Genomic DNA, 18140 nt, shown 5'->3' on the forward strand with positions numbered 1-18140 from the left:
CTAGTGATGAGCGGGCACTACCATGCTCGGGTGCTCAGTACTTGTAACTAGTGATGAGCGAGCACTACCATGCTCGGGTGCCCAGTACTCGTAACTAGTGATGAGCGAGCACTACCATGCTCAGTACTCGTAACTAGTGATGAGCGAGCACTACCATGCTCGGGTGCTCAGTACTTGTAACTAGTGATGAGCGGGCACTACCATGCTCAGGTGCTCAGTACTTGTAACTAGTGATGAGCGAGCACTACAATGCTCGGGTGCTCAGTACTTGTAACTAGTGATGAGCGGGCACTACCATGCTCGGGTGCTCAGTACTTGTAACTAGTGATGAGCGAGCACTACCATGCTCGGGTGCCCAGTACTCGTAACTAGTGATGAGCGAGCACTACCATGCTCAGTACTCGTAACTAGTGATGAGCGAGCACTACCATGCTCGGGTGCTCAGTACTTGTAACTAGTGATGAGCGGGCACTACCATGCTCAGGTGCTCAGTACTTGTAACTAGTGATGAGCGAGCACTACAATGCTCGGGTGCTCAGTACTTGTAACTAGTGATGAGCGGGCACTACCATGCTCGGGTGCTCAGTACTTGTAACTAGTGATGAGCGAGCACTACCATGCTCGGGTGCCCAGTACTCGTAACTAGTGATGAGCGAGCACTACCATGCTCAGTACTCGTAACTAGTGAAGAGCGAGCACTACCATGCTCGGGTGCTCAGTACTTGTAACTAGTGATGAGCGGGCACTACCATGCTCAGGTGCTCAGTACTTGTAACTAGTGATGAGCGAGCACTACCATGCTCGGGTGCTCAGTACTTGTAACTAGTGATGAGCGGGCACTACCATGCTCGGGTGCTCAGTACTTGTAACTAGTGATGAGCGAGCACTACCATGCTCGGGTGCCCAGTACTCGTAACTAGTGATGAGCGAGCACTACCATGCTCAGTACTCGTAACTAGTGATGAGCGAGCACTACCATGCTCGGGTGCTCAGTACTTGTAACTAGTGATGAGCGGGCACTACCTTGCTCAGGTGCCCAGTACTCATAACTAGTGATGAGCGGGCACTACCTTGCTCAGGTGCCCAGTACTCGTAACTAGTGATGAGCGGGCACTACCATGCTCGGGTGCTCAGTACTCGTAACTAGTGATGAGCGGGCACTACCATGCTCGGGTGGTCAGTACTCGTAACTAGTGATGAGCGGGCACTACCATGCTCAGGTGCTCAGTACTCGTAACTAGTGATGAGCGAGCACTACCATGCTCGGGTGGTCAGTACTCGTAACTAGTGATGAGCGGGCACAACCATGCTCAGGTACTCGGTACTCGTTACTAGTGATGAGTGAGCACTACCATGCTCGGGTGGTCAGTACTCGTAACTAGTAATGAGCGGGCACTACCATGCTCAGGTGCTCAGTACTCGTAACTAGTAATGAGCGGGCACTACCATGCTCAGGTGCTCAGTACTCGTAACTAGTGATGAGCGAGCACTACCATGCTCAGGTGCTCAGTACTCGTAACTAGTGATGAGCGAGCACTACCATGCTCGGGTGCTCAGTACTCGTAACTAGTGATGAGCGGGCACTACCATGCTCGGGTGCTCAGTACTCGTAACTAGTGATGAGTGAGCACTACCATGCTCAGGTGCTCGGTACTCGTATCTAGTGATGAGTGAGCACTACCATGCTCGGGTGCTCGGTAATCATAACGAGCAGTTAATGCTCAGATGGGCACGATGCGAGTACTCAGGTATTATGGAAGTCAATGGGGAACTCAAACATTTTTCCAAAAGATTTCCCAGAAAGTCAATACAGTAATTAAAGTGAATCTGTCAGCAGGTTTTAGTTATATAATCTGAGGGCACAATGATGTAGGGGATGTGAGCCTGATTCCAGAGATATAATACTTACTACGCTGTGTTTTGTTTTTTTTCAATAAAATCAGTGTTTTATCATAAGGAGATTATGACTGCAGAATTAGGTGTCTCGTGCCTTCCAGTCCAAACACGACCCCAACACTGATTAATGCTCTCTGTAATTTCTGTACACAGAAATTTGCCAATCAGTGCTGTGGGTGGGCTATAACAGCTCAGCATTCTGTGCTCTGCTACATCTGCAGCAGAAGAAACTGTAATTCTATCACATCTGCTGCACCCAGTAAACTAAGTAACACATTGCTGGAATCAGGATCACTGTCCCTACATCATACATGTAACAAGCAAAACAATTTTGGTGGAGAAGGATCAAAAGGCAATAAACAAATGACTGTCCATCCAACAACCCTTAAGCTTCAGGGACTAGAGGTGGATGGGTAAATTTGAGTAATGCCTGATTTGGGCACAACCCACATTTCACTTAAAGGGAATCTGTCAGCAGGTTTTTGCTGTATAAGCTCAAGACAGCATGCTGTAAGGTTTAACGCGGAGATTTCAGGGATGCCTGTCTTGTCAAGGTCTGTTGTTTCTTTGCTATGTTTGTTTAAGCAGGAGGACAGTATCATTGCTGGACTACAATGTCATGCAGTCTAGCACACCCTCTCTTCTGATTGTACATTGGCAGTGGGGTGTCAATCTCTATTGAGAGCCTAGTATGGGCGGGGCCGGCTCTTTCAGCTCTGCTACATGGATAATCTAAAAAGTTTGATTGTGTCACAACGGCTGCACGCAGTAATCTAAGTGATGCATTGTTGGATTCAGGATCTATTTGCCTACATTATGCTGCACTTATGATGAGATAGCAAAAACCTGCTGACAGATTCTCTTTAAAGAGGAAAACAGCTTTCACATTTTAGAGTCTACAAAGTTTCTAAAAATGCTGAACAAAGGGAGGACATTGTTAATTAGATACAGTGCAGACCAAAAGTTTGGACACACCTTCTCATTCAAAGAGTTTTCTTTATTTTCATGACTCAAAAAATTGTAGATTCACATTGAAGGCATCAAAACTATGAGATAACACATGTGGAATGAAATGCTTAAAAAAGTGTGAAACAACTGAAAATATGTCTTATATTCTGGGTTTTTCAAAGTAGCCACCTTTTGCTTTGATTACTGCTTTGCACACTCTTGGCATTCTCTTGATGAGCTTCAAGAGGTAGTCACCGGAAATGGTTTTCCAACAGTCATGAAGGAGTTCCCAGAGATGCTTAGCACTTGTTGGCCCTTTTGCCTTCACTCTGCGGTCCAGATCACCGCAAACCATCTCGATTGGGTTCAGGTCTGGTGACTGTGGAGGCCAGGTCATCTGGCGTAGCACCCCATCACTCTCCTTCTTAGTCAAATAGCCCTTACACAGCCTGGAGGTGTGTTTGGGGTCATTGTCCTGTTGAAAAATAAATGATGGTCCAACTAAACGCAAACCGGATGGAATAGCATGCCGCTGCAAGATGCTGTGGTAGCCATGCTGGTTCTGTATGCCTTCAATTTTGAATAAATCCCCAACAGTGTCACCAGCAAAGCAGCCCCACACCATCACACCTCCTCCTCCATGCTTCACGGTGGGAACCAGCCATGTAGAGTCCATCCGTTCACCTTTTCTACAAAGACACGGTGGTTGGATCCAAAGATCTGAAATTTGGACTCATCAGACCAAAGCACAGATTTCCACTGGTCTAATGTCCATTCCTTGTGTTCTTTAGCCAAAACAAGTCTCTTCTGCTTGTTGCCTGTCCTTAGCAGAGGTTTCCTAGCAGCTATTTTACCATGAAGGCCTGCTGCACAAAGTCTCCTCTTAACAGTTGTTCTAGAGATGAGACGGTGTGTCCAAACTTTTGGTCTGTACTGTACCCCAAAGTGCAGAAGGCTCTCCGTGCTCACTCTGCAAGCTATCCCGTCACTCAGCAGCTCTAGGTGGCCAAGAGGCTGTCATAACATGCTGGGAGTTGTAGTTTCACAATAGCTGGACAGTTGTAGGTTGCTGATCCCTACTTTAACACTAGAAATCCCAGAGAGAGGTCATTTAACATTTCTACCATTGGAACCCTATGGAGTTCGAAATTCCTGGGGCTTCTAGTGTTAAGGCGTAGATTTCTTAGTCATTGATATAAGGCATTAGAAAGAAATTGTCACCACATTCATATAATGAAATGCACTTATGTGGAGGAGGGAGACGCTTTGAATTTTTGGGGTGCTGGTAACATTGGAGCTTGCAGTGTTTGGTCATTTGCTTGCCCTATATATATTCACTGACACTTCCATTATATGATGTATCAATGGTTAATTTGTGAAGTACCAAGGTGTAAAGTGCGCAGAGGACGAAAATAATAATCCCCCAATTATTTATAGTGAATGATAGAAGACAGATGATAACAATGAGGATCCTTATTATCTAGGTCCGTTTTGGCAGAAATAAACCTGCCGTGTGACCTCCTCCTTCTAATGATTGGATTTACATTGTAGCGGCTCGTCTTATGAGCATATGGTATAATCACTGCCTGAGGATTAGATGGAGTAATGGGTAAATATTCCCATTTCTGCAAAGCAGGAGGTGAGAGCACTGAGCTGTGCTAAAGTGGATGAAATGATAAAACTGCGCAGGGAGCCCAGGGCTGAAAGCTCGGAGGACTGCGCGACATTGACACATGGACATGCGGAGGATGTGACTGGTGTTACTGGTGAGGGATGACCTGTGATGAAGGACACTGTGATGAGGACACCGGGCCGGCCTGAGATTTCAGGATTTCATCAGATTATATAAACGGACACGAAAAGTAAAGTGTGTCCGATCTGCAAGAATGTCCAAATGTGACTGCACCCACGGCACCTTATTCTGCAGGGGGCTTTGGATAGGACCACGTGCTCCATTTACTTATGGCGGGACCTTTCTGGTAAGAATAAATTAAACATGGTCACATTCAAATGTGACCCGGCATCTTTATATCACTTATCTGAAGGGTACCCAGTGCTGGGACCCCCAATAATCCTGCGCTCGGCTATTCCTGGCAGACCCGTAGAGATTGAACAGAGCAACGGTTCACCGGCAAGGCCTCGGCTCCATTCCGATTTCACAATCCCGTCCTCCGTATTGTGGGGTGTCCCAACAATGATCCACAACTGATCACCTATTTTCTGAAAATGTGCTATCTTTTAGGTTATGTGCCCACCTTGCTTTTTTACGCGCTTCTTTTCGGCACTTTTTTGGCAGAAAAAAACGAAGCAGAAAAAAAAATGTGTATTTTTTTTATTGCGTTTGCCCATTTTTTCACTTGCGTTTTTCCTGCTTCTTTTTGTGTTTTTTTTTAGTCATGGCGATCGTGGGGGTTCAGGCGCTGTACCCCCGCGATCGCCGCCAGGTCTCCGGCTGATGTTACAGCCGGGACCCGGCTCTCACTGCCCTGAGCGGTGCCGGCGCCGTTGCCGGCTGTTTAACCCCCTAAATGCTGCGATCAGCGCGATCACAGCATTCAGGAGGCAGGGAGAGGAATCGCTTACCTCTCCCTGGCGAACGGGTTCCTGTAATGCGATCACAGGGACCCGATCACTGCCATAGTAACAAAAGGTCATCACCATGACAACCCCGGGTTACGGAGAGCCTCACAGACCATGCTGTATGCACGGTGTGTGAGGCGAAGTGCTGTGATATAATCCTCTGTAGTGATAAAGTATTACAGGGGATAGTAGAAAAGCAGGAAATAAACGCAGAAACAATTGATGTGCTGCTTCTTTTTTCAGCAACAAAATCTGCAAAGAAAACAGAAGCAGCGTGTGCACAGCAAGTCACGATTCTCATAGACTTTGCTGGGATGCTTTTTCTTTGCTTTTACTGATAAAAAAAGCAGGGAAAATTGCATGAAAAAATGAAAAAAAACCACCAAGTGGGCACATAGCCTAAAGGGGGCTTTACGCGAAGCGACATCGCTAGCTGGTGAAAGCACCTGCCCCCGTCGGTTGTGCGTGACGGGCAAATCGTTGCCCGTGGCGCACAACATCGCTTACACCCGTCACACATATTTACCTGCCTAGCGACGTCGCTGTGGCCGGCGAACCGCCTCCTTTCTAAGGTGGCAGGTTCATGCGGCATCACAGCGGCGTCACTAAGCGGCCGCCCAATAGAAGCGGAGGGGCGGAGATGAGCGGCTGTAACATCCCACCCACCTCCTTCCTTCCTCATTGCTGGCGGCCGCAGGTAAGGTGATGTTCCTTGTTCCTGGGGTGTCACACGTAGTGATGTGTACTGTTTCGGGAACGACGAACAACCTGCGTTCTGCAGCAGCAACAATATTTGGGATTAGAACGACGCGTCAACGATCAACGATTAGTTGAGTAATTTTGATCGTTAATGGTTGTTCGTGTGTTTCACACGCAACGACGTCACTAACGAGGCCGGATGTGCGTCACAAATTCTGTGACCCCCAACGACATCTCATTAGCGATGTCGTTGCGTGTAAAGCGGCCTTTAGTGTTGTTGTCCTGCAGTTAATAATTTTATTTTAGCCAAGGATTGATTAAAAATAATTATAAACAGAGGCAAACTCACCTTCCATTGTCCCATGGGGAAACAAGGCAGGCCGCTCTGGAGGTGTCCGCCTCATTCCACGTCTCAGCACCGCTGCAGTCAATCACTGGCCAGGTGACTAGAATAGCGCGTTATCGGATTCTTCTCGACTCATGTGATCTTCTGGTCACCTGCTGTGACTTCTGAATGGGGCAGACAACGCTTCCAGAAGACACCTCCAGTATGGCCTGTGCTGCATCCACGTGGGTGATAGAAGGTGAGAATAGCTACTTTTACTATTTTGAATCAATCCATGGCTAAATAAAAAAATGTATTTGCTGTCGGACAACGCTTTCAGTGATAGGAATACCCTATAACATTTTCGATCTATGGATTTTGATATAGACCGATCCTGTTGGTTTTGCAATGGATAGTTTTTGAAGTGTAAAGGCCCCGTTACACACAACGACATCGCTAACGAGACGTCGTTGGGGGGTCACGGAATTCGTGACGCACATCCGTTCTAGTTAGCGACGTTGTTGCGTGTGAGACGTCCGAACGACCGCTAATGATCAAAAATACTCACCTTATCGTTGATCGTTGACACGTCGTTCTAATCCCAAATATCGTTGATGGTGCTGGATGCAGGTTGTTGGTCGTTCCTGAGGCAGCACACATCACTACGTGTGACACCCTGGAACGACGAACAACACCGTACCTGTGTCCTCCGGCAACGAGGTGGCCGTCACTTTCTTTTGGCTGCTTTTCGCCCCTCCGCTTCTATTGGCCGCCTGCCGTGTGACGTTGCTGTGATGCTGCACAAATCGCCTCCTTAGAAAGGAGGCGGTTCGCCGGCCACAGCGACGTCGCTAGGCAGGTAAGTATGTGTGAAGGGTCCTAACGATGTTGTGCGCCACGGTCAGCGATTTGCCCCTGACGCACAACCGACGGGGTCGGGTGCTTTCACTAGCGACATCGCTAGCAATATTGCTGCGTGTAAAGCCCCCTTAAGTGTGAATACAGACATAGCGGTCAATCAGGGTGAGATCTTTTACTGAATTCAAGAGCATGAAATTCTTGATGAGCAATAAGTAACAGACGTGGGCTGGAGCGAATGGAAGATGCACTAGAAGGCCGGGGTCATACGAATGGGTTTCTCTCATCTGGAAAAATCGGTCCAATTATGCATTTCACACTGGGATCACAGTTTGATAAGTGTAATTCGATTTTCTCAGGTATGGAGAAGATTTAAAAAAAATAAATAAATAAAATTCTCCATCTTCTCCATTCTATCAGTCCATGAAAATTGGACAGCAGTCATTAGTCATCACTTTCCGATTTACAGAGGCAAATCGTGCATGGGGCGATTACCGACTCGATTCGAGGGAAAAAAAAATATCAAACATGTGCACGGCTCCATAACATAACATGGGGATGAATGCTATCCATCAAAATGATGTTTTTACAGATCGGAGAAGCTCGTACCTTTAATTGGATGCTGGAGGACGCCAATTTCTTGGCTTCGGTTAAAGCAAGCAGTTGTTGGTAGTCAACAGGTTTGTATTTTGTGCTGCCAAAACCATTCTTCATGCGAACCACCAAATCTCCTGGTCCAAAAAGGAGAGAACAAATAGGAATTACATTGAAGCAGTGTTCCAGCCTGAAGCATTTATCACCTACCCAATGGAAAGGTGGGAGACCAACTGATGGAGACCCACTGATGACCAGATAGTCCACATTCACTCTATCTGCAGGACTACAGTTGGGAGCACTGTGGGTGGAACACAGTCAAGTGTGCACCTCACTGGGGTCTAATCAATGGGCTCCCCCAATAACTCATATAGGAGACCAGAAGTGTTTCCAAAAACAGACATGCTAGGGGAGAGGACAGATCTTTGGTAAATTTTGTCCTGACTAGGGTTGAACCTAAAGACTTGTAGGACCCTCTCCAGTGGTCATGTCGGTAGTTCATAGCTACTCTGGCATCGCAGGCCCCTCTTGTGACTAGAAGGTTCAGCATGATCTAGCGTTGGGCCTTCTAATTTTAAAGGGAACCTCTCAGCAGATTTGGGGCCTATAAGCTGCGGCCATCACCAGTGAGCTCCTATATACAACATTCTAACATGCTGTATATAAGAGCCCAGGCCGCTGTGTATAACGTAAAAATCACTTTATAATACTCACCTAAACGGTCATGCGGTAGAGTTGGGTCATATGTGTGTCTTCGTCCTCTGGTGCTGGCGCCTCTTCTTTAGGCCACCTTCATCCTCCTTCTGAAGCCTGTGTGCATGACGCATCCTATGTCACACACACTCGCCGGTCCCGCGCTGGCGCACTACAATACTTTGATCTGCCCTGCTCAGGACCTCAATGCCGACTAGTGTGGATGATGTAGAACGCTTCATGCACCACGGCTTCAGAAGAAGGACGACAATGATGGCCGAAAGAGGAGCCACCGGCACCGGAGAATGGAGACGCCCAATTGACCCAAATCTACCGCAGCAACCGTTTAGGTGAGTATTATAAAGTGATTTTTACTTTCTATACAGCAATCTGGGCTCTTATATACAACATGTTAGAATGCTGTATATAAGAGCCCACTGGTGGTGGCCACAGCTTATAGGCCCCAAATCTGATGACAGGTTCCCTTTAAGAGGTATCAGTGATGCTGGCAGGTGGGAAGCAGTTCGCAGGGCTCTGGTCGGGCGGTCACGGACTACCAAGGAGTGGTTATAGTGTAATATTATAGTTATATCATATGCTGTATAGTTATTTCTTTGTTTCACAGGCTTGTGTGTCCCTTTAAATGTGTGTTCGCTGCAGTGTAGACCTGGGCCTGGAGGTTTTCTCTGCACATATTGACTGTAAGAACTAATGATTTGCTTGTAGTGTGAGGAAGTTTACACAACTGGGGTTGCAAGGCGGCCGAGATCATTAGAAGGCTTCAATCCGAACCTCGCCTGCAAGGAGCAACGGCCTTTTAAGTCTCCATTTGAAGAAAGTGGGCTGGGGAAGGCGGATTGTGTTCAAAGACAGAAGGAACAAACTGATGGGATTTTTATAGACCTGTTGCAAATTTCAATCTTCTTAGGAGCCCGAGGGACGAGCTCCTCAATAAGCTGCAGCAAGCGATCGATGGCATTCAGGACCACAATGCCAAAAATCCGCAAATGCAGAAATAGCAACAGCTCTAACTGTCCTCTATGTGACAGGCCTACGCGCTCCTCATATGTCAGGGTATGTTCACACCTGGCGGGTTTTTTTTCTGTAGCATAAAATGTGTGCTTTTTGTTCCACTTTTAAGTGCGTTTTCAGGCTTTTCTATTTGCAATTGAAACATTACAAAAAAATTGCTTAGATGCGTCAAATCCGCAAGGAAAAAAATAAGCTGCATGGAATGTCATTCTTTACTATTACTGTAAAATGCAGCCATTTTTTTTTTTTTTTTTCTATTGCCTAAAAAGCCAGGTGTGAACGTACTCTAAGGTGACTATTTTATCCTTTTCTCATGGGGTTACACAGTGACAGGCAGGCCGTTCCTAACTCCCTGCCTGTTACGCCCGGCGTCGGTGGAGAGCGGTCACACAGTTTCTGCCGGTGATTCTGCGGCTTCCACAGATGTTTTGTCAACAGAACAGTGGCTTTTCTTCCTCTCTGCTCCACCGGTGGGGCGTCACTATCATGCTGATTGACAGCCACCTCCACACTGCCTAACTGCAGGCAGGCAATCAGCACAATTGAAGTGAATGTGATCTGAGCTGCAGTACCTGAGAACGGCCACTACACAGTGCGCGGAGCCGTGGTCTTCTGGCCCTGGGGGTCGTTGATCACCCATCTGATACTGCTATATTCACACATCCACTTCCATTTTTATACAGGTGCAAAAATCATTTTTTTTGTTTTCATTTTCATTTTGGGGCTCCATACATTTTTGTGTTCTCTGTTTTTAAAAGAAATCAGTGAGCAGGTTTTTGCTATGTAATCTGAGGGCAGTATGCGGTAGGGCAGGGTTCCCCAACTCCAGTCCTCAAGGGCCACTGACAGTGCATGTTTTCAGGATTTCCTTAGCATTGCACAGATGTTGGAATCATCATCTGTGGAGGTGAAATAAATTATCACCTCTGCAATACTAAGGTAATCCTGAAAACATGCACTGTTGGTGGCCCTTGAGGACTGGAGTTGGGGAACACTACGGTAGGGGCTGACACAATGATTTCAAGTATGTGTCACTTATTAAGCTGTGTTCTGTTGTTTCAATGCAATCAGTGTTTTATCAGCAGGAGAATATCACTTCTGGACTAGTTGCCCAAGTGCCTCCTGGTCCAACCCTACCCCCAGCACTGATTAGCAACATACTGTCAATAGGCAATTTATACAGAAGTGCTGTGGGCGGGTTAGCTGTCGAAGCTCTGCTACATCTAAAAACTCTGAGTCAACTCCTGAACTCAGTAAACTAAGGCTAAGTTCACACTTCTGTTGTTTTGCTTCCGTCGCAATCCGTCAACTTGAGGTATTACGGTATCCTGCAAAATATTTTGCAGGACTCCGTTTTTTTCCCCATAGACTTCTATTAGTGACGGATTGTGACTGATGGCCTTGTGTTGCGTCCACCGGGTGGCGGATCAGTCATTTAGTCAATGACCGTCAGGCGGGAGCAACCCTGAATGTAACGTTTTTTGGAGCGGCAAAAAAACGCACTTCGCAGGTGTCTGTCGCCATCTGTCAAAAGCTATAATGTTTGTCTATGATGCTGGATTCCCTCGTAATCCGTCACACGATGGAATCCAGCACTGGATTCTGTCATACTCTACTGAGCATACCCAGCATGTTGGGCACGCCCATTGGGCTGTCCCAAACACAAAAGGATCACGACGGATCTGTCAAAAAAACGGATGGACAACGGCTGTAACAGACGCGGCGGATCAGTATTTTCACAGGATTCCTGTGAACGTTGCGTCAGTTGACATCTCAAAAACGACGGATCCGTTGTTGCGTCGCAAGACGGACCTGACGGAAGCAAAACAACAGAAATGTGAACCTAGCCTAAGTGACACGTCGCTGGAATCAGGGTCTCTTTTCTTATATTATGCTGCTCTCCGATCAGGTAGCAAAATCTGGTGACAGATTCCCTATAAAAACTGAAGGTAGTCTGAACTTTTTTTTTTCCCCACTGACGCCTAGCAATGCATCAGAAGTAAAATGTATGTATTTCAATTATTCATCAATTTTTCATGGATTCCTGTGGCTTTAAATAGTAGAGGATAATTTGTAAAAAAAAAGGATGAAAACAAGAAATGCAAGAAGTTTGTTGAAAAAAAAAATAAAAACATTCTGTAAAAATAAAAGCTGTGCAAATTATACTATTAATCTCTATGGGTCAAAGTGATTGTTTCAAAAAGGCACATGACGCGAAAGAGAAAACTGGATGTGTGAATGTGGGCCTATGGTGAGGAGTCCTCAGTGTGATCAGTGTCAGACAGGACATTCGTGTCAATGTTACAGCCACGAAAACGTGGAAGAAGTTACTATACCATTGTCTCTGCTCCTGCTCGTGGTTACAAATGATCGCACGTCTCTTGCAGTCATGCCTGTGTAAGAGAATGGAAAGGGGAGATTAATAAAGCGCACATCCAGGGAGTGATACCTTACTACAAGACGTCGCCCCACACATCTCAGGTCACACCAAAAATCGCAACATTTTTGCACAACTCCGAGTTGCAGAAAACCTTTCTAAGCGTTTTCCGGCGGTTTTCTGGCATGCAAGCTTTGATGAATGAGCCCCTTTGTGTGGAATTTATCTCGCCCTTTGCAGTTTAGGGCTATGCTCACATTTTGAAAAGTTCTGCAAATATTCCATTATTCTGAGACAACACTATTCAAATAAGGACAGATATCCATCACCAACATCTGTGCAACAAAATCTGCATTGTGGGAATTCACACTAAGGCCACGCTCACACATGTGCAAATGCTGTGTATCAATTGAAGCACTTTTTTGCATGTTTAACCACAATTTGCTCCATTATAGATTTTTTTTTTTTTTTAAAGGGAATCTGTCAGCAGGTTTTTGCTATGTAATCTGAAAGCAACATGATGGAGGAGCAGACAGCCTGATTCCAGCGATGTCACTTACTGGACTGCTCACTGCACTTTGGATACAATCCCTGTTTTCTTTGCTGTAAATTTATGAGAGGTCAAAATGCTGAGTCGGATATAACCCCGCCCACATCACTGATTGGAGGCTTCCTGTGTACACTGTACATTGTAAGCTGCTAATCAGTGGTGTGGGCGGGGTTACACAGATTAGCTGGACTGCCTGGCACCTGAGACCTAGTCCTCTAGTGATAAACGGTAGTAAAACTCTGATTGCATTGAAGCTACAGCACACAGCCTAATAAGTGATACCTTCCTGGAATCAGGCCCTCTGATCCAACATCATGCTGCTCTCGGATTAAATAGGAAAAACCTGCTCACAGATTCCCTTCCCTTTTTGATGTGTTTTTGGTGAAATTTTCTTTTTAGGGTAAGACCGCACTTTGCGTTTCCACCTGCTTTTCAGCTGCTTTTTAGGTCCGTTTTGAGAAGTACCTTTTTCATGCCAAAAGGCATGCGTTTTGACTTTCCAAAGCAAAGTCTATGGAAAATGGGGATTTCTTCTGCGCACTTTGCGTTTCTAAACGCTGCGTTTAATTTGCAGAATTTGTGGCAAAAAACAAGCGTTCAAAGAAGCAGCATGTCAGTTGTTTTTGCCATTTTGGGTGCGTTTTGCTAACATTGAAGTCTGAGAAATGGCAAAAACCAAGATTCCTTCAAATTCCTGCGTTTTACCTGCTTTTTCAGTTCAGAAAATATGCGTTTTGGACATCAAAATAATGATTTGATATGTCCCTTTACACACACATAATCCGACAATTAAAATTAAGATACATATGCATTTATTGCTATTTTAGTGATAAAATGTATATTACCGCTATAATTTTATTAAATATATCTATTTTCATTATTTTTCCCATTAATATAGATTTGATCCTTTTTTTCCTCTTTTTTTCATTGTGTTTGACTATTTAAACTTTATTTAGCAGTGTCTTGATGTTCAAAACGCAGGTGAAAAAGCAGGTAAAAAGCGCTGAAAACGCATCTAAAACGCGGTAAATACGCATGCGTTTTCAGCGCTAAAGTTCAGAAAAAGGCAACTTTGGTCAAATCAATTAACCCCAAAACGTGCATTTAGAACTGCAAGTAGATGAACGCAAAGTGGGGTCTTAGCCTTAATGCGTTTCTTTTATCCCTTTCCGCGCTCAAAGACATAATTTTAATATTACATGCACATTTTTTTTTCAGGTTCCCTATTGAGGTCTATGGGGAAAACAAGCGCATAAAAAACTGCACAGATCCACACTGTGCGCACGTGTTTTCATAAATCACATGCCAATGTATGTAAAGCGCTGTGGAATTAATAGCGCTATATAAATGAATAAAATTATTATTAATTATTATTAATTTGCACATGGAGGTGAATTGCTGAAGATTTTGTAGCAGAAATTTCTGTGCCCGTAGCGCCATAAATGTAGATTATAAGTGTACAGCAGAAATATACCAGAAATGTCCCAGGAGTGACCAGAAGGTAAGATTCACTGCTCTGCAGGCGTCACATCCGTCAAGTGTGAACACCTCCCTTAATTTCACCAGATTACAAGTTTGCTATTTATATACTACTCCTTTTTCTTTCATTTGTTGTTTTATGTTGTTTATGGTGTTTTTCTGCCCAGTTTGGCTGTTTGTGTATCTTGCAATGTCTGCTGTGGTCTCTTGCTAATTGCTTTAAAGCAAATTGGGTCCTCCATCCCAGCAGACACCTCCACAATATTCAGATTTTGCTTAGGCCTCTTTCACACGTACGTGCCTCCGGTACGTGCCTCCGGTACGTGCCTCCGGTACGTGCCTCCGGTACTTGCCTCCGGTACTTGCCTCCGGTACTTGCCTCCGGTACTTGCCTCCGGTACGTGTTTGGCAGTTTTCTCACATACCGGAGACACGTACACACGTAGACCAAGGTATTCTAATGGATTTGGATACACGTACGTATTTTTGCATGGAACGTGTGTATGTTCCGTACTTGCGTGTATCCGTGTGTTGCACACACCGACATGTCTGTTTTTTTTCTCCGGCATCACTGGTGTCACACAGAACGAAAACGTGTCACACGTAATGCACACGGACCACACGGATGTGTTCTGTGTGACACGCACCAGAGAAGACATGTGTCTGCGAGAAAAAAAACACATTACTCACCTTCTCCAGCCCTGCTGTCTCTGCCGCTGCTGTCACTTGTTGCCGACCGGACGTGTAAAAGAGGCCTTAGGGAGAGCACGTGTGCCATATATTTCTAAGGCCTCTTTCACACGCCCGTGAAAATCACGCATGTTTCATGGACGTGTCAAAGACGTGTATTGCCCTTGGTGAGCTGTGTGTATGGCCTACGAGTGTTCTCCGTGTGTTATCCGTGATAACACACGGAGAACGGGCACTTTTGACTCACCTGTCCCTGGCGTTGCTGTCCGTAGTGGTGATCTTCGGTCTCCGGTCCTGCAGACTCCCCGCTGCTGCCGCTTCCGGAGGCAAGTACGTGTGAAAGAGGCCTAAGAGCAATGTATGCTGGCATGTGGACAGGGCAGGGGACGGGGAAGCTTCTTCTTCAGTTGTACTGCATTATTTATTGCTCATATCACTTCATATGTTTTAGCTGCTGCTTTCTCTCACCTATACCCTTTTACAAATTCTTCACTCTCCCTCTACATCAGCCACTGTCTTTTCCCCTCTCCCTTTTACAATGCTGAGGCACTACTGACATTTTGCAATCGCTCCAAACCATCCACTATCACCATACAGCCAGGGCCACCATCAGGGCATGTCAACCATGACTCGTGTATGGAGCCCGCTGAAGAGAGGGTCCATCCAGGTAATTACTTAGCTTTATTAAGCCCCGGGACCCCCTCTTCAGCAGGCACCGGTCACAGCAGAGGGGCCCAGCGGTGTCGCTTCAGCTACAACGCATTACTAAGTTGCAGGCGAAGTGCTTCACGGGTATTGCATGCAAACTAGCCATGTGCTGGAGGCAGAAGGGTCAGTGAGGCAGAACAGGGCGCTGGCAAGTCATCCCACAGCCCTGCGTGCAGCAGCATTAAGAGGTTATCACTCTGTGACCTCATCACACTGCTGCAGGCAAGCAAGGCAAAACCACGGAGGTGGCGAGGACACGGCAGCCAGCAGGGAAAGCCAGTAAGTGCTCCGTGAGCTGAAGACAGAAGCGGGACGATCGCTGGGGTGGTGGGGCTCACCCCAGTATGTGCCTTGCTTTAACTGGATGAGCAACAGAGAGCACACATCCAGCTGAAATGCATCGCGGCGCAGAGAGGATGCCGCGCGATGTTGGAACCGGGCGCGGTGAGTAAAATGTTTTTGTTTTTTTTTTTCCTTCTTGAGGCAAATACAGTGGAGATCAAAATTAGAGAACAATGTATTATCACTTCATTACTTCAGAAATAATGTAATCTACATTGATGAACACTTGAAGGTTTTTTGTAAGTGGTGCACCATGCAACTAGAACAGTGTTTTACAAAATATCCAACATAAAAACTTTATTTTGCCCAAAACGGGCTGATCACAGTTAGAGAACAGCAATGACTGTAGTACAGAGAAAGGTTATCAGTACATTTTCTGAAGGTAACAACAGTCACAATCAGTAGGACATGTACAGGCCTTTGCTGTGAATGACTTCAGCACATCTGCGGTCACAGAACATCACTAGTATCTCACACTGCTCTGGTGGGATTTTGGTCCACTCTTCTTCCAGTCTCTTCCACAGTTCTTTGACTCTTGGGGGTTTCCTGGCCATAACTTTGTCACTACGGATTTTCCAGAGGTTTTCTATTGGGTTTAGATCAGGACTCTGAGCGGTCATTTCAATGTTATAAATATTTCTGTTTCAAGAAACTGCTTTTCCCGTTTTGCTGTGTGACAGGTGCAATGTCCTGCATGAAAATTGCTGGCTGACTGATCGATGAACGCAAGTAAGGAACCACGTGTTGTGAAGAAGGTTGTGATCCACACTTGTATTCACTCTGCCATGTAGCTGTATGATAGTTCCAACTCCTGCTGCATAAAACATTCCCCAAACCATGACACGTCCTCCACCGCCTTTCACTGACTTCTTAACACACTTTGTGTTCAGTTTTTTCCCTGTTTGTTGCCGAACATAATGTTTCCCATCAGACCCAAATAAATTAAACTTGCTTTCATCACTAAAATGAACTGTGGACACTTCTCCTCTGTCCACACAACATGCTCCTCACCAAAGGTGAGTCTAGCCTTTTGATTCTTTCTTCTAATGAGAGGTTTGGTCACTGCAGAGTGGGCTTTCAGTCAAAATGTTCTTAAACGTCGTGACACTGTATGACGAGACAGATCCTTACCCAGTGCTGAACTGCCGAACAATTCCAGCTGCAGTGTTGAAACTATTACCCATGGAGATTCTCTGCATTATCCTGGCCTCTCTTGCATTTGTCTTTCAAGGGCGACCAGCCTTTTTGGGGGAACATGAAAGAGTTTGTTGTGTTGTAAAGATTCAATATTATCAAAATCACAGATTAGGAATGACCAACTTTTCTTGCTATGGCTGTTTACTCATGTTAGGATATAATAACATAGGACTACACAATGACCTTAACATTTAGGAAATTGTGTGTTGTTCTCTAATTTTGATCTCCAGTGTATAACAGGAGGAGCCCAGGAAGGGGATATATATATATATATATATATATATATATATATATATACCAGGAGGAGGCCATACCATATATACCTGGAAGGGGACAAAAACCAGGATGGGGACATATCTACCAGAATGTAAACAGGGCAGTGTGTGTGTGTGTGATATTATTCAGAGGGGCAGTATGTGTGTGGGGTAGCATACAGAGGGGCAATATGTTTGGGGGGGTAGTATACAGAGGGGCAGTATGTTTGGGGGGGTAATATACAGAGGGGCAGTATGTTTGGGGGGGTAGTATACAGAGGAGCAGTATGTTTGGGGGGATAGTATACAGACAGAGGGGCAGTGTGTGTAGGGGATAGTATACAGAGGGGCAGTATGTTTGGGGTGGTAATATACAGAGGGGCAGTGTGTGTAGGGGATAGTATACAGAGGGGCAGTGTGTGTGGGGGGATAGTATACAGAGGGGCAGTGTGTGTGGGGGGATAGTATATAGAGGGGCAGTGTGTGTGGGGGGATAGTATATAGAGGGGCAGTGTGTGGTTTGGGATATTATACAGAGGAGCAGTGTGTGTGTGTGTGGGGATATTATGAAGAGGAGCAGTGTGTGTGGAGAGGATATTATACAGAGGGGCAGGCACTACCATGATCAGGTGCTCAGTACTCTTAACTAGTGATGAGCGGGTACTACCATACTAAGGTGCTCGGTACCCATAACAAGTGATGAGCGGACACTGCCATGCTCCGGTGCTCGGTACTCGTAACTAGTGATGAGCGAGCACTACCATGCTCAGGTGCTCAGTACTAGTAACTAGTGATGAACGGGCACTACCATGCTCACATGGCCAGTAATCGTAACTAGTGTCGCACAATATAAGTTTAAAAGCTGAGGTCCATGTACTGGACTCAGAGCAGATGGTCCAGTTTCTCAGGATACAGCCA

At 45.8% G+C, this 18140-nt stretch overlaps 1 protein-coding gene across 3 annotated transcripts in view; it reads right to left on the minus strand.

Moving 5' to 3' along the window:
* Positions 1-18140, minus strand: part of CCDC148 (coiled-coil domain containing 148) — a 214909-nt gene that overhangs the window by 173180 nt on the left and 23589 nt on the right. For all 3 annotated transcript variants that reach the window (XM_075317245.1, XM_075317247.1, XM_075317246.1), the window contains exons 2-3: positions 11962-12018; positions 7916-8037 (exon numbers count right to left, since the gene is read on the minus strand). In XM_075317245.1, the coding sequence (XP_075173360.1) occupies positions 7916-8037; positions 11962-12016 (177 nt within the window). In that variant the 5' untranslated portion in view covers positions 12017-12018. The remainder of the gene's footprint in view (positions 1-7915; positions 8038-11961; positions 12019-18140) is intronic.

Source organism: Anomaloglossus baeobatrachus, chromosome 7, assembly GCF_048569485.1.
Source record: "Anomaloglossus baeobatrachus isolate aAnoBae1 chromosome 7, aAnoBae1.hap1, whole genome shotgun sequence".
NCBI lineage: Eukaryota > Metazoa > Chordata > Amphibia > Anura > Aromobatidae > Anomaloglossus > Anomaloglossus baeobatrachus.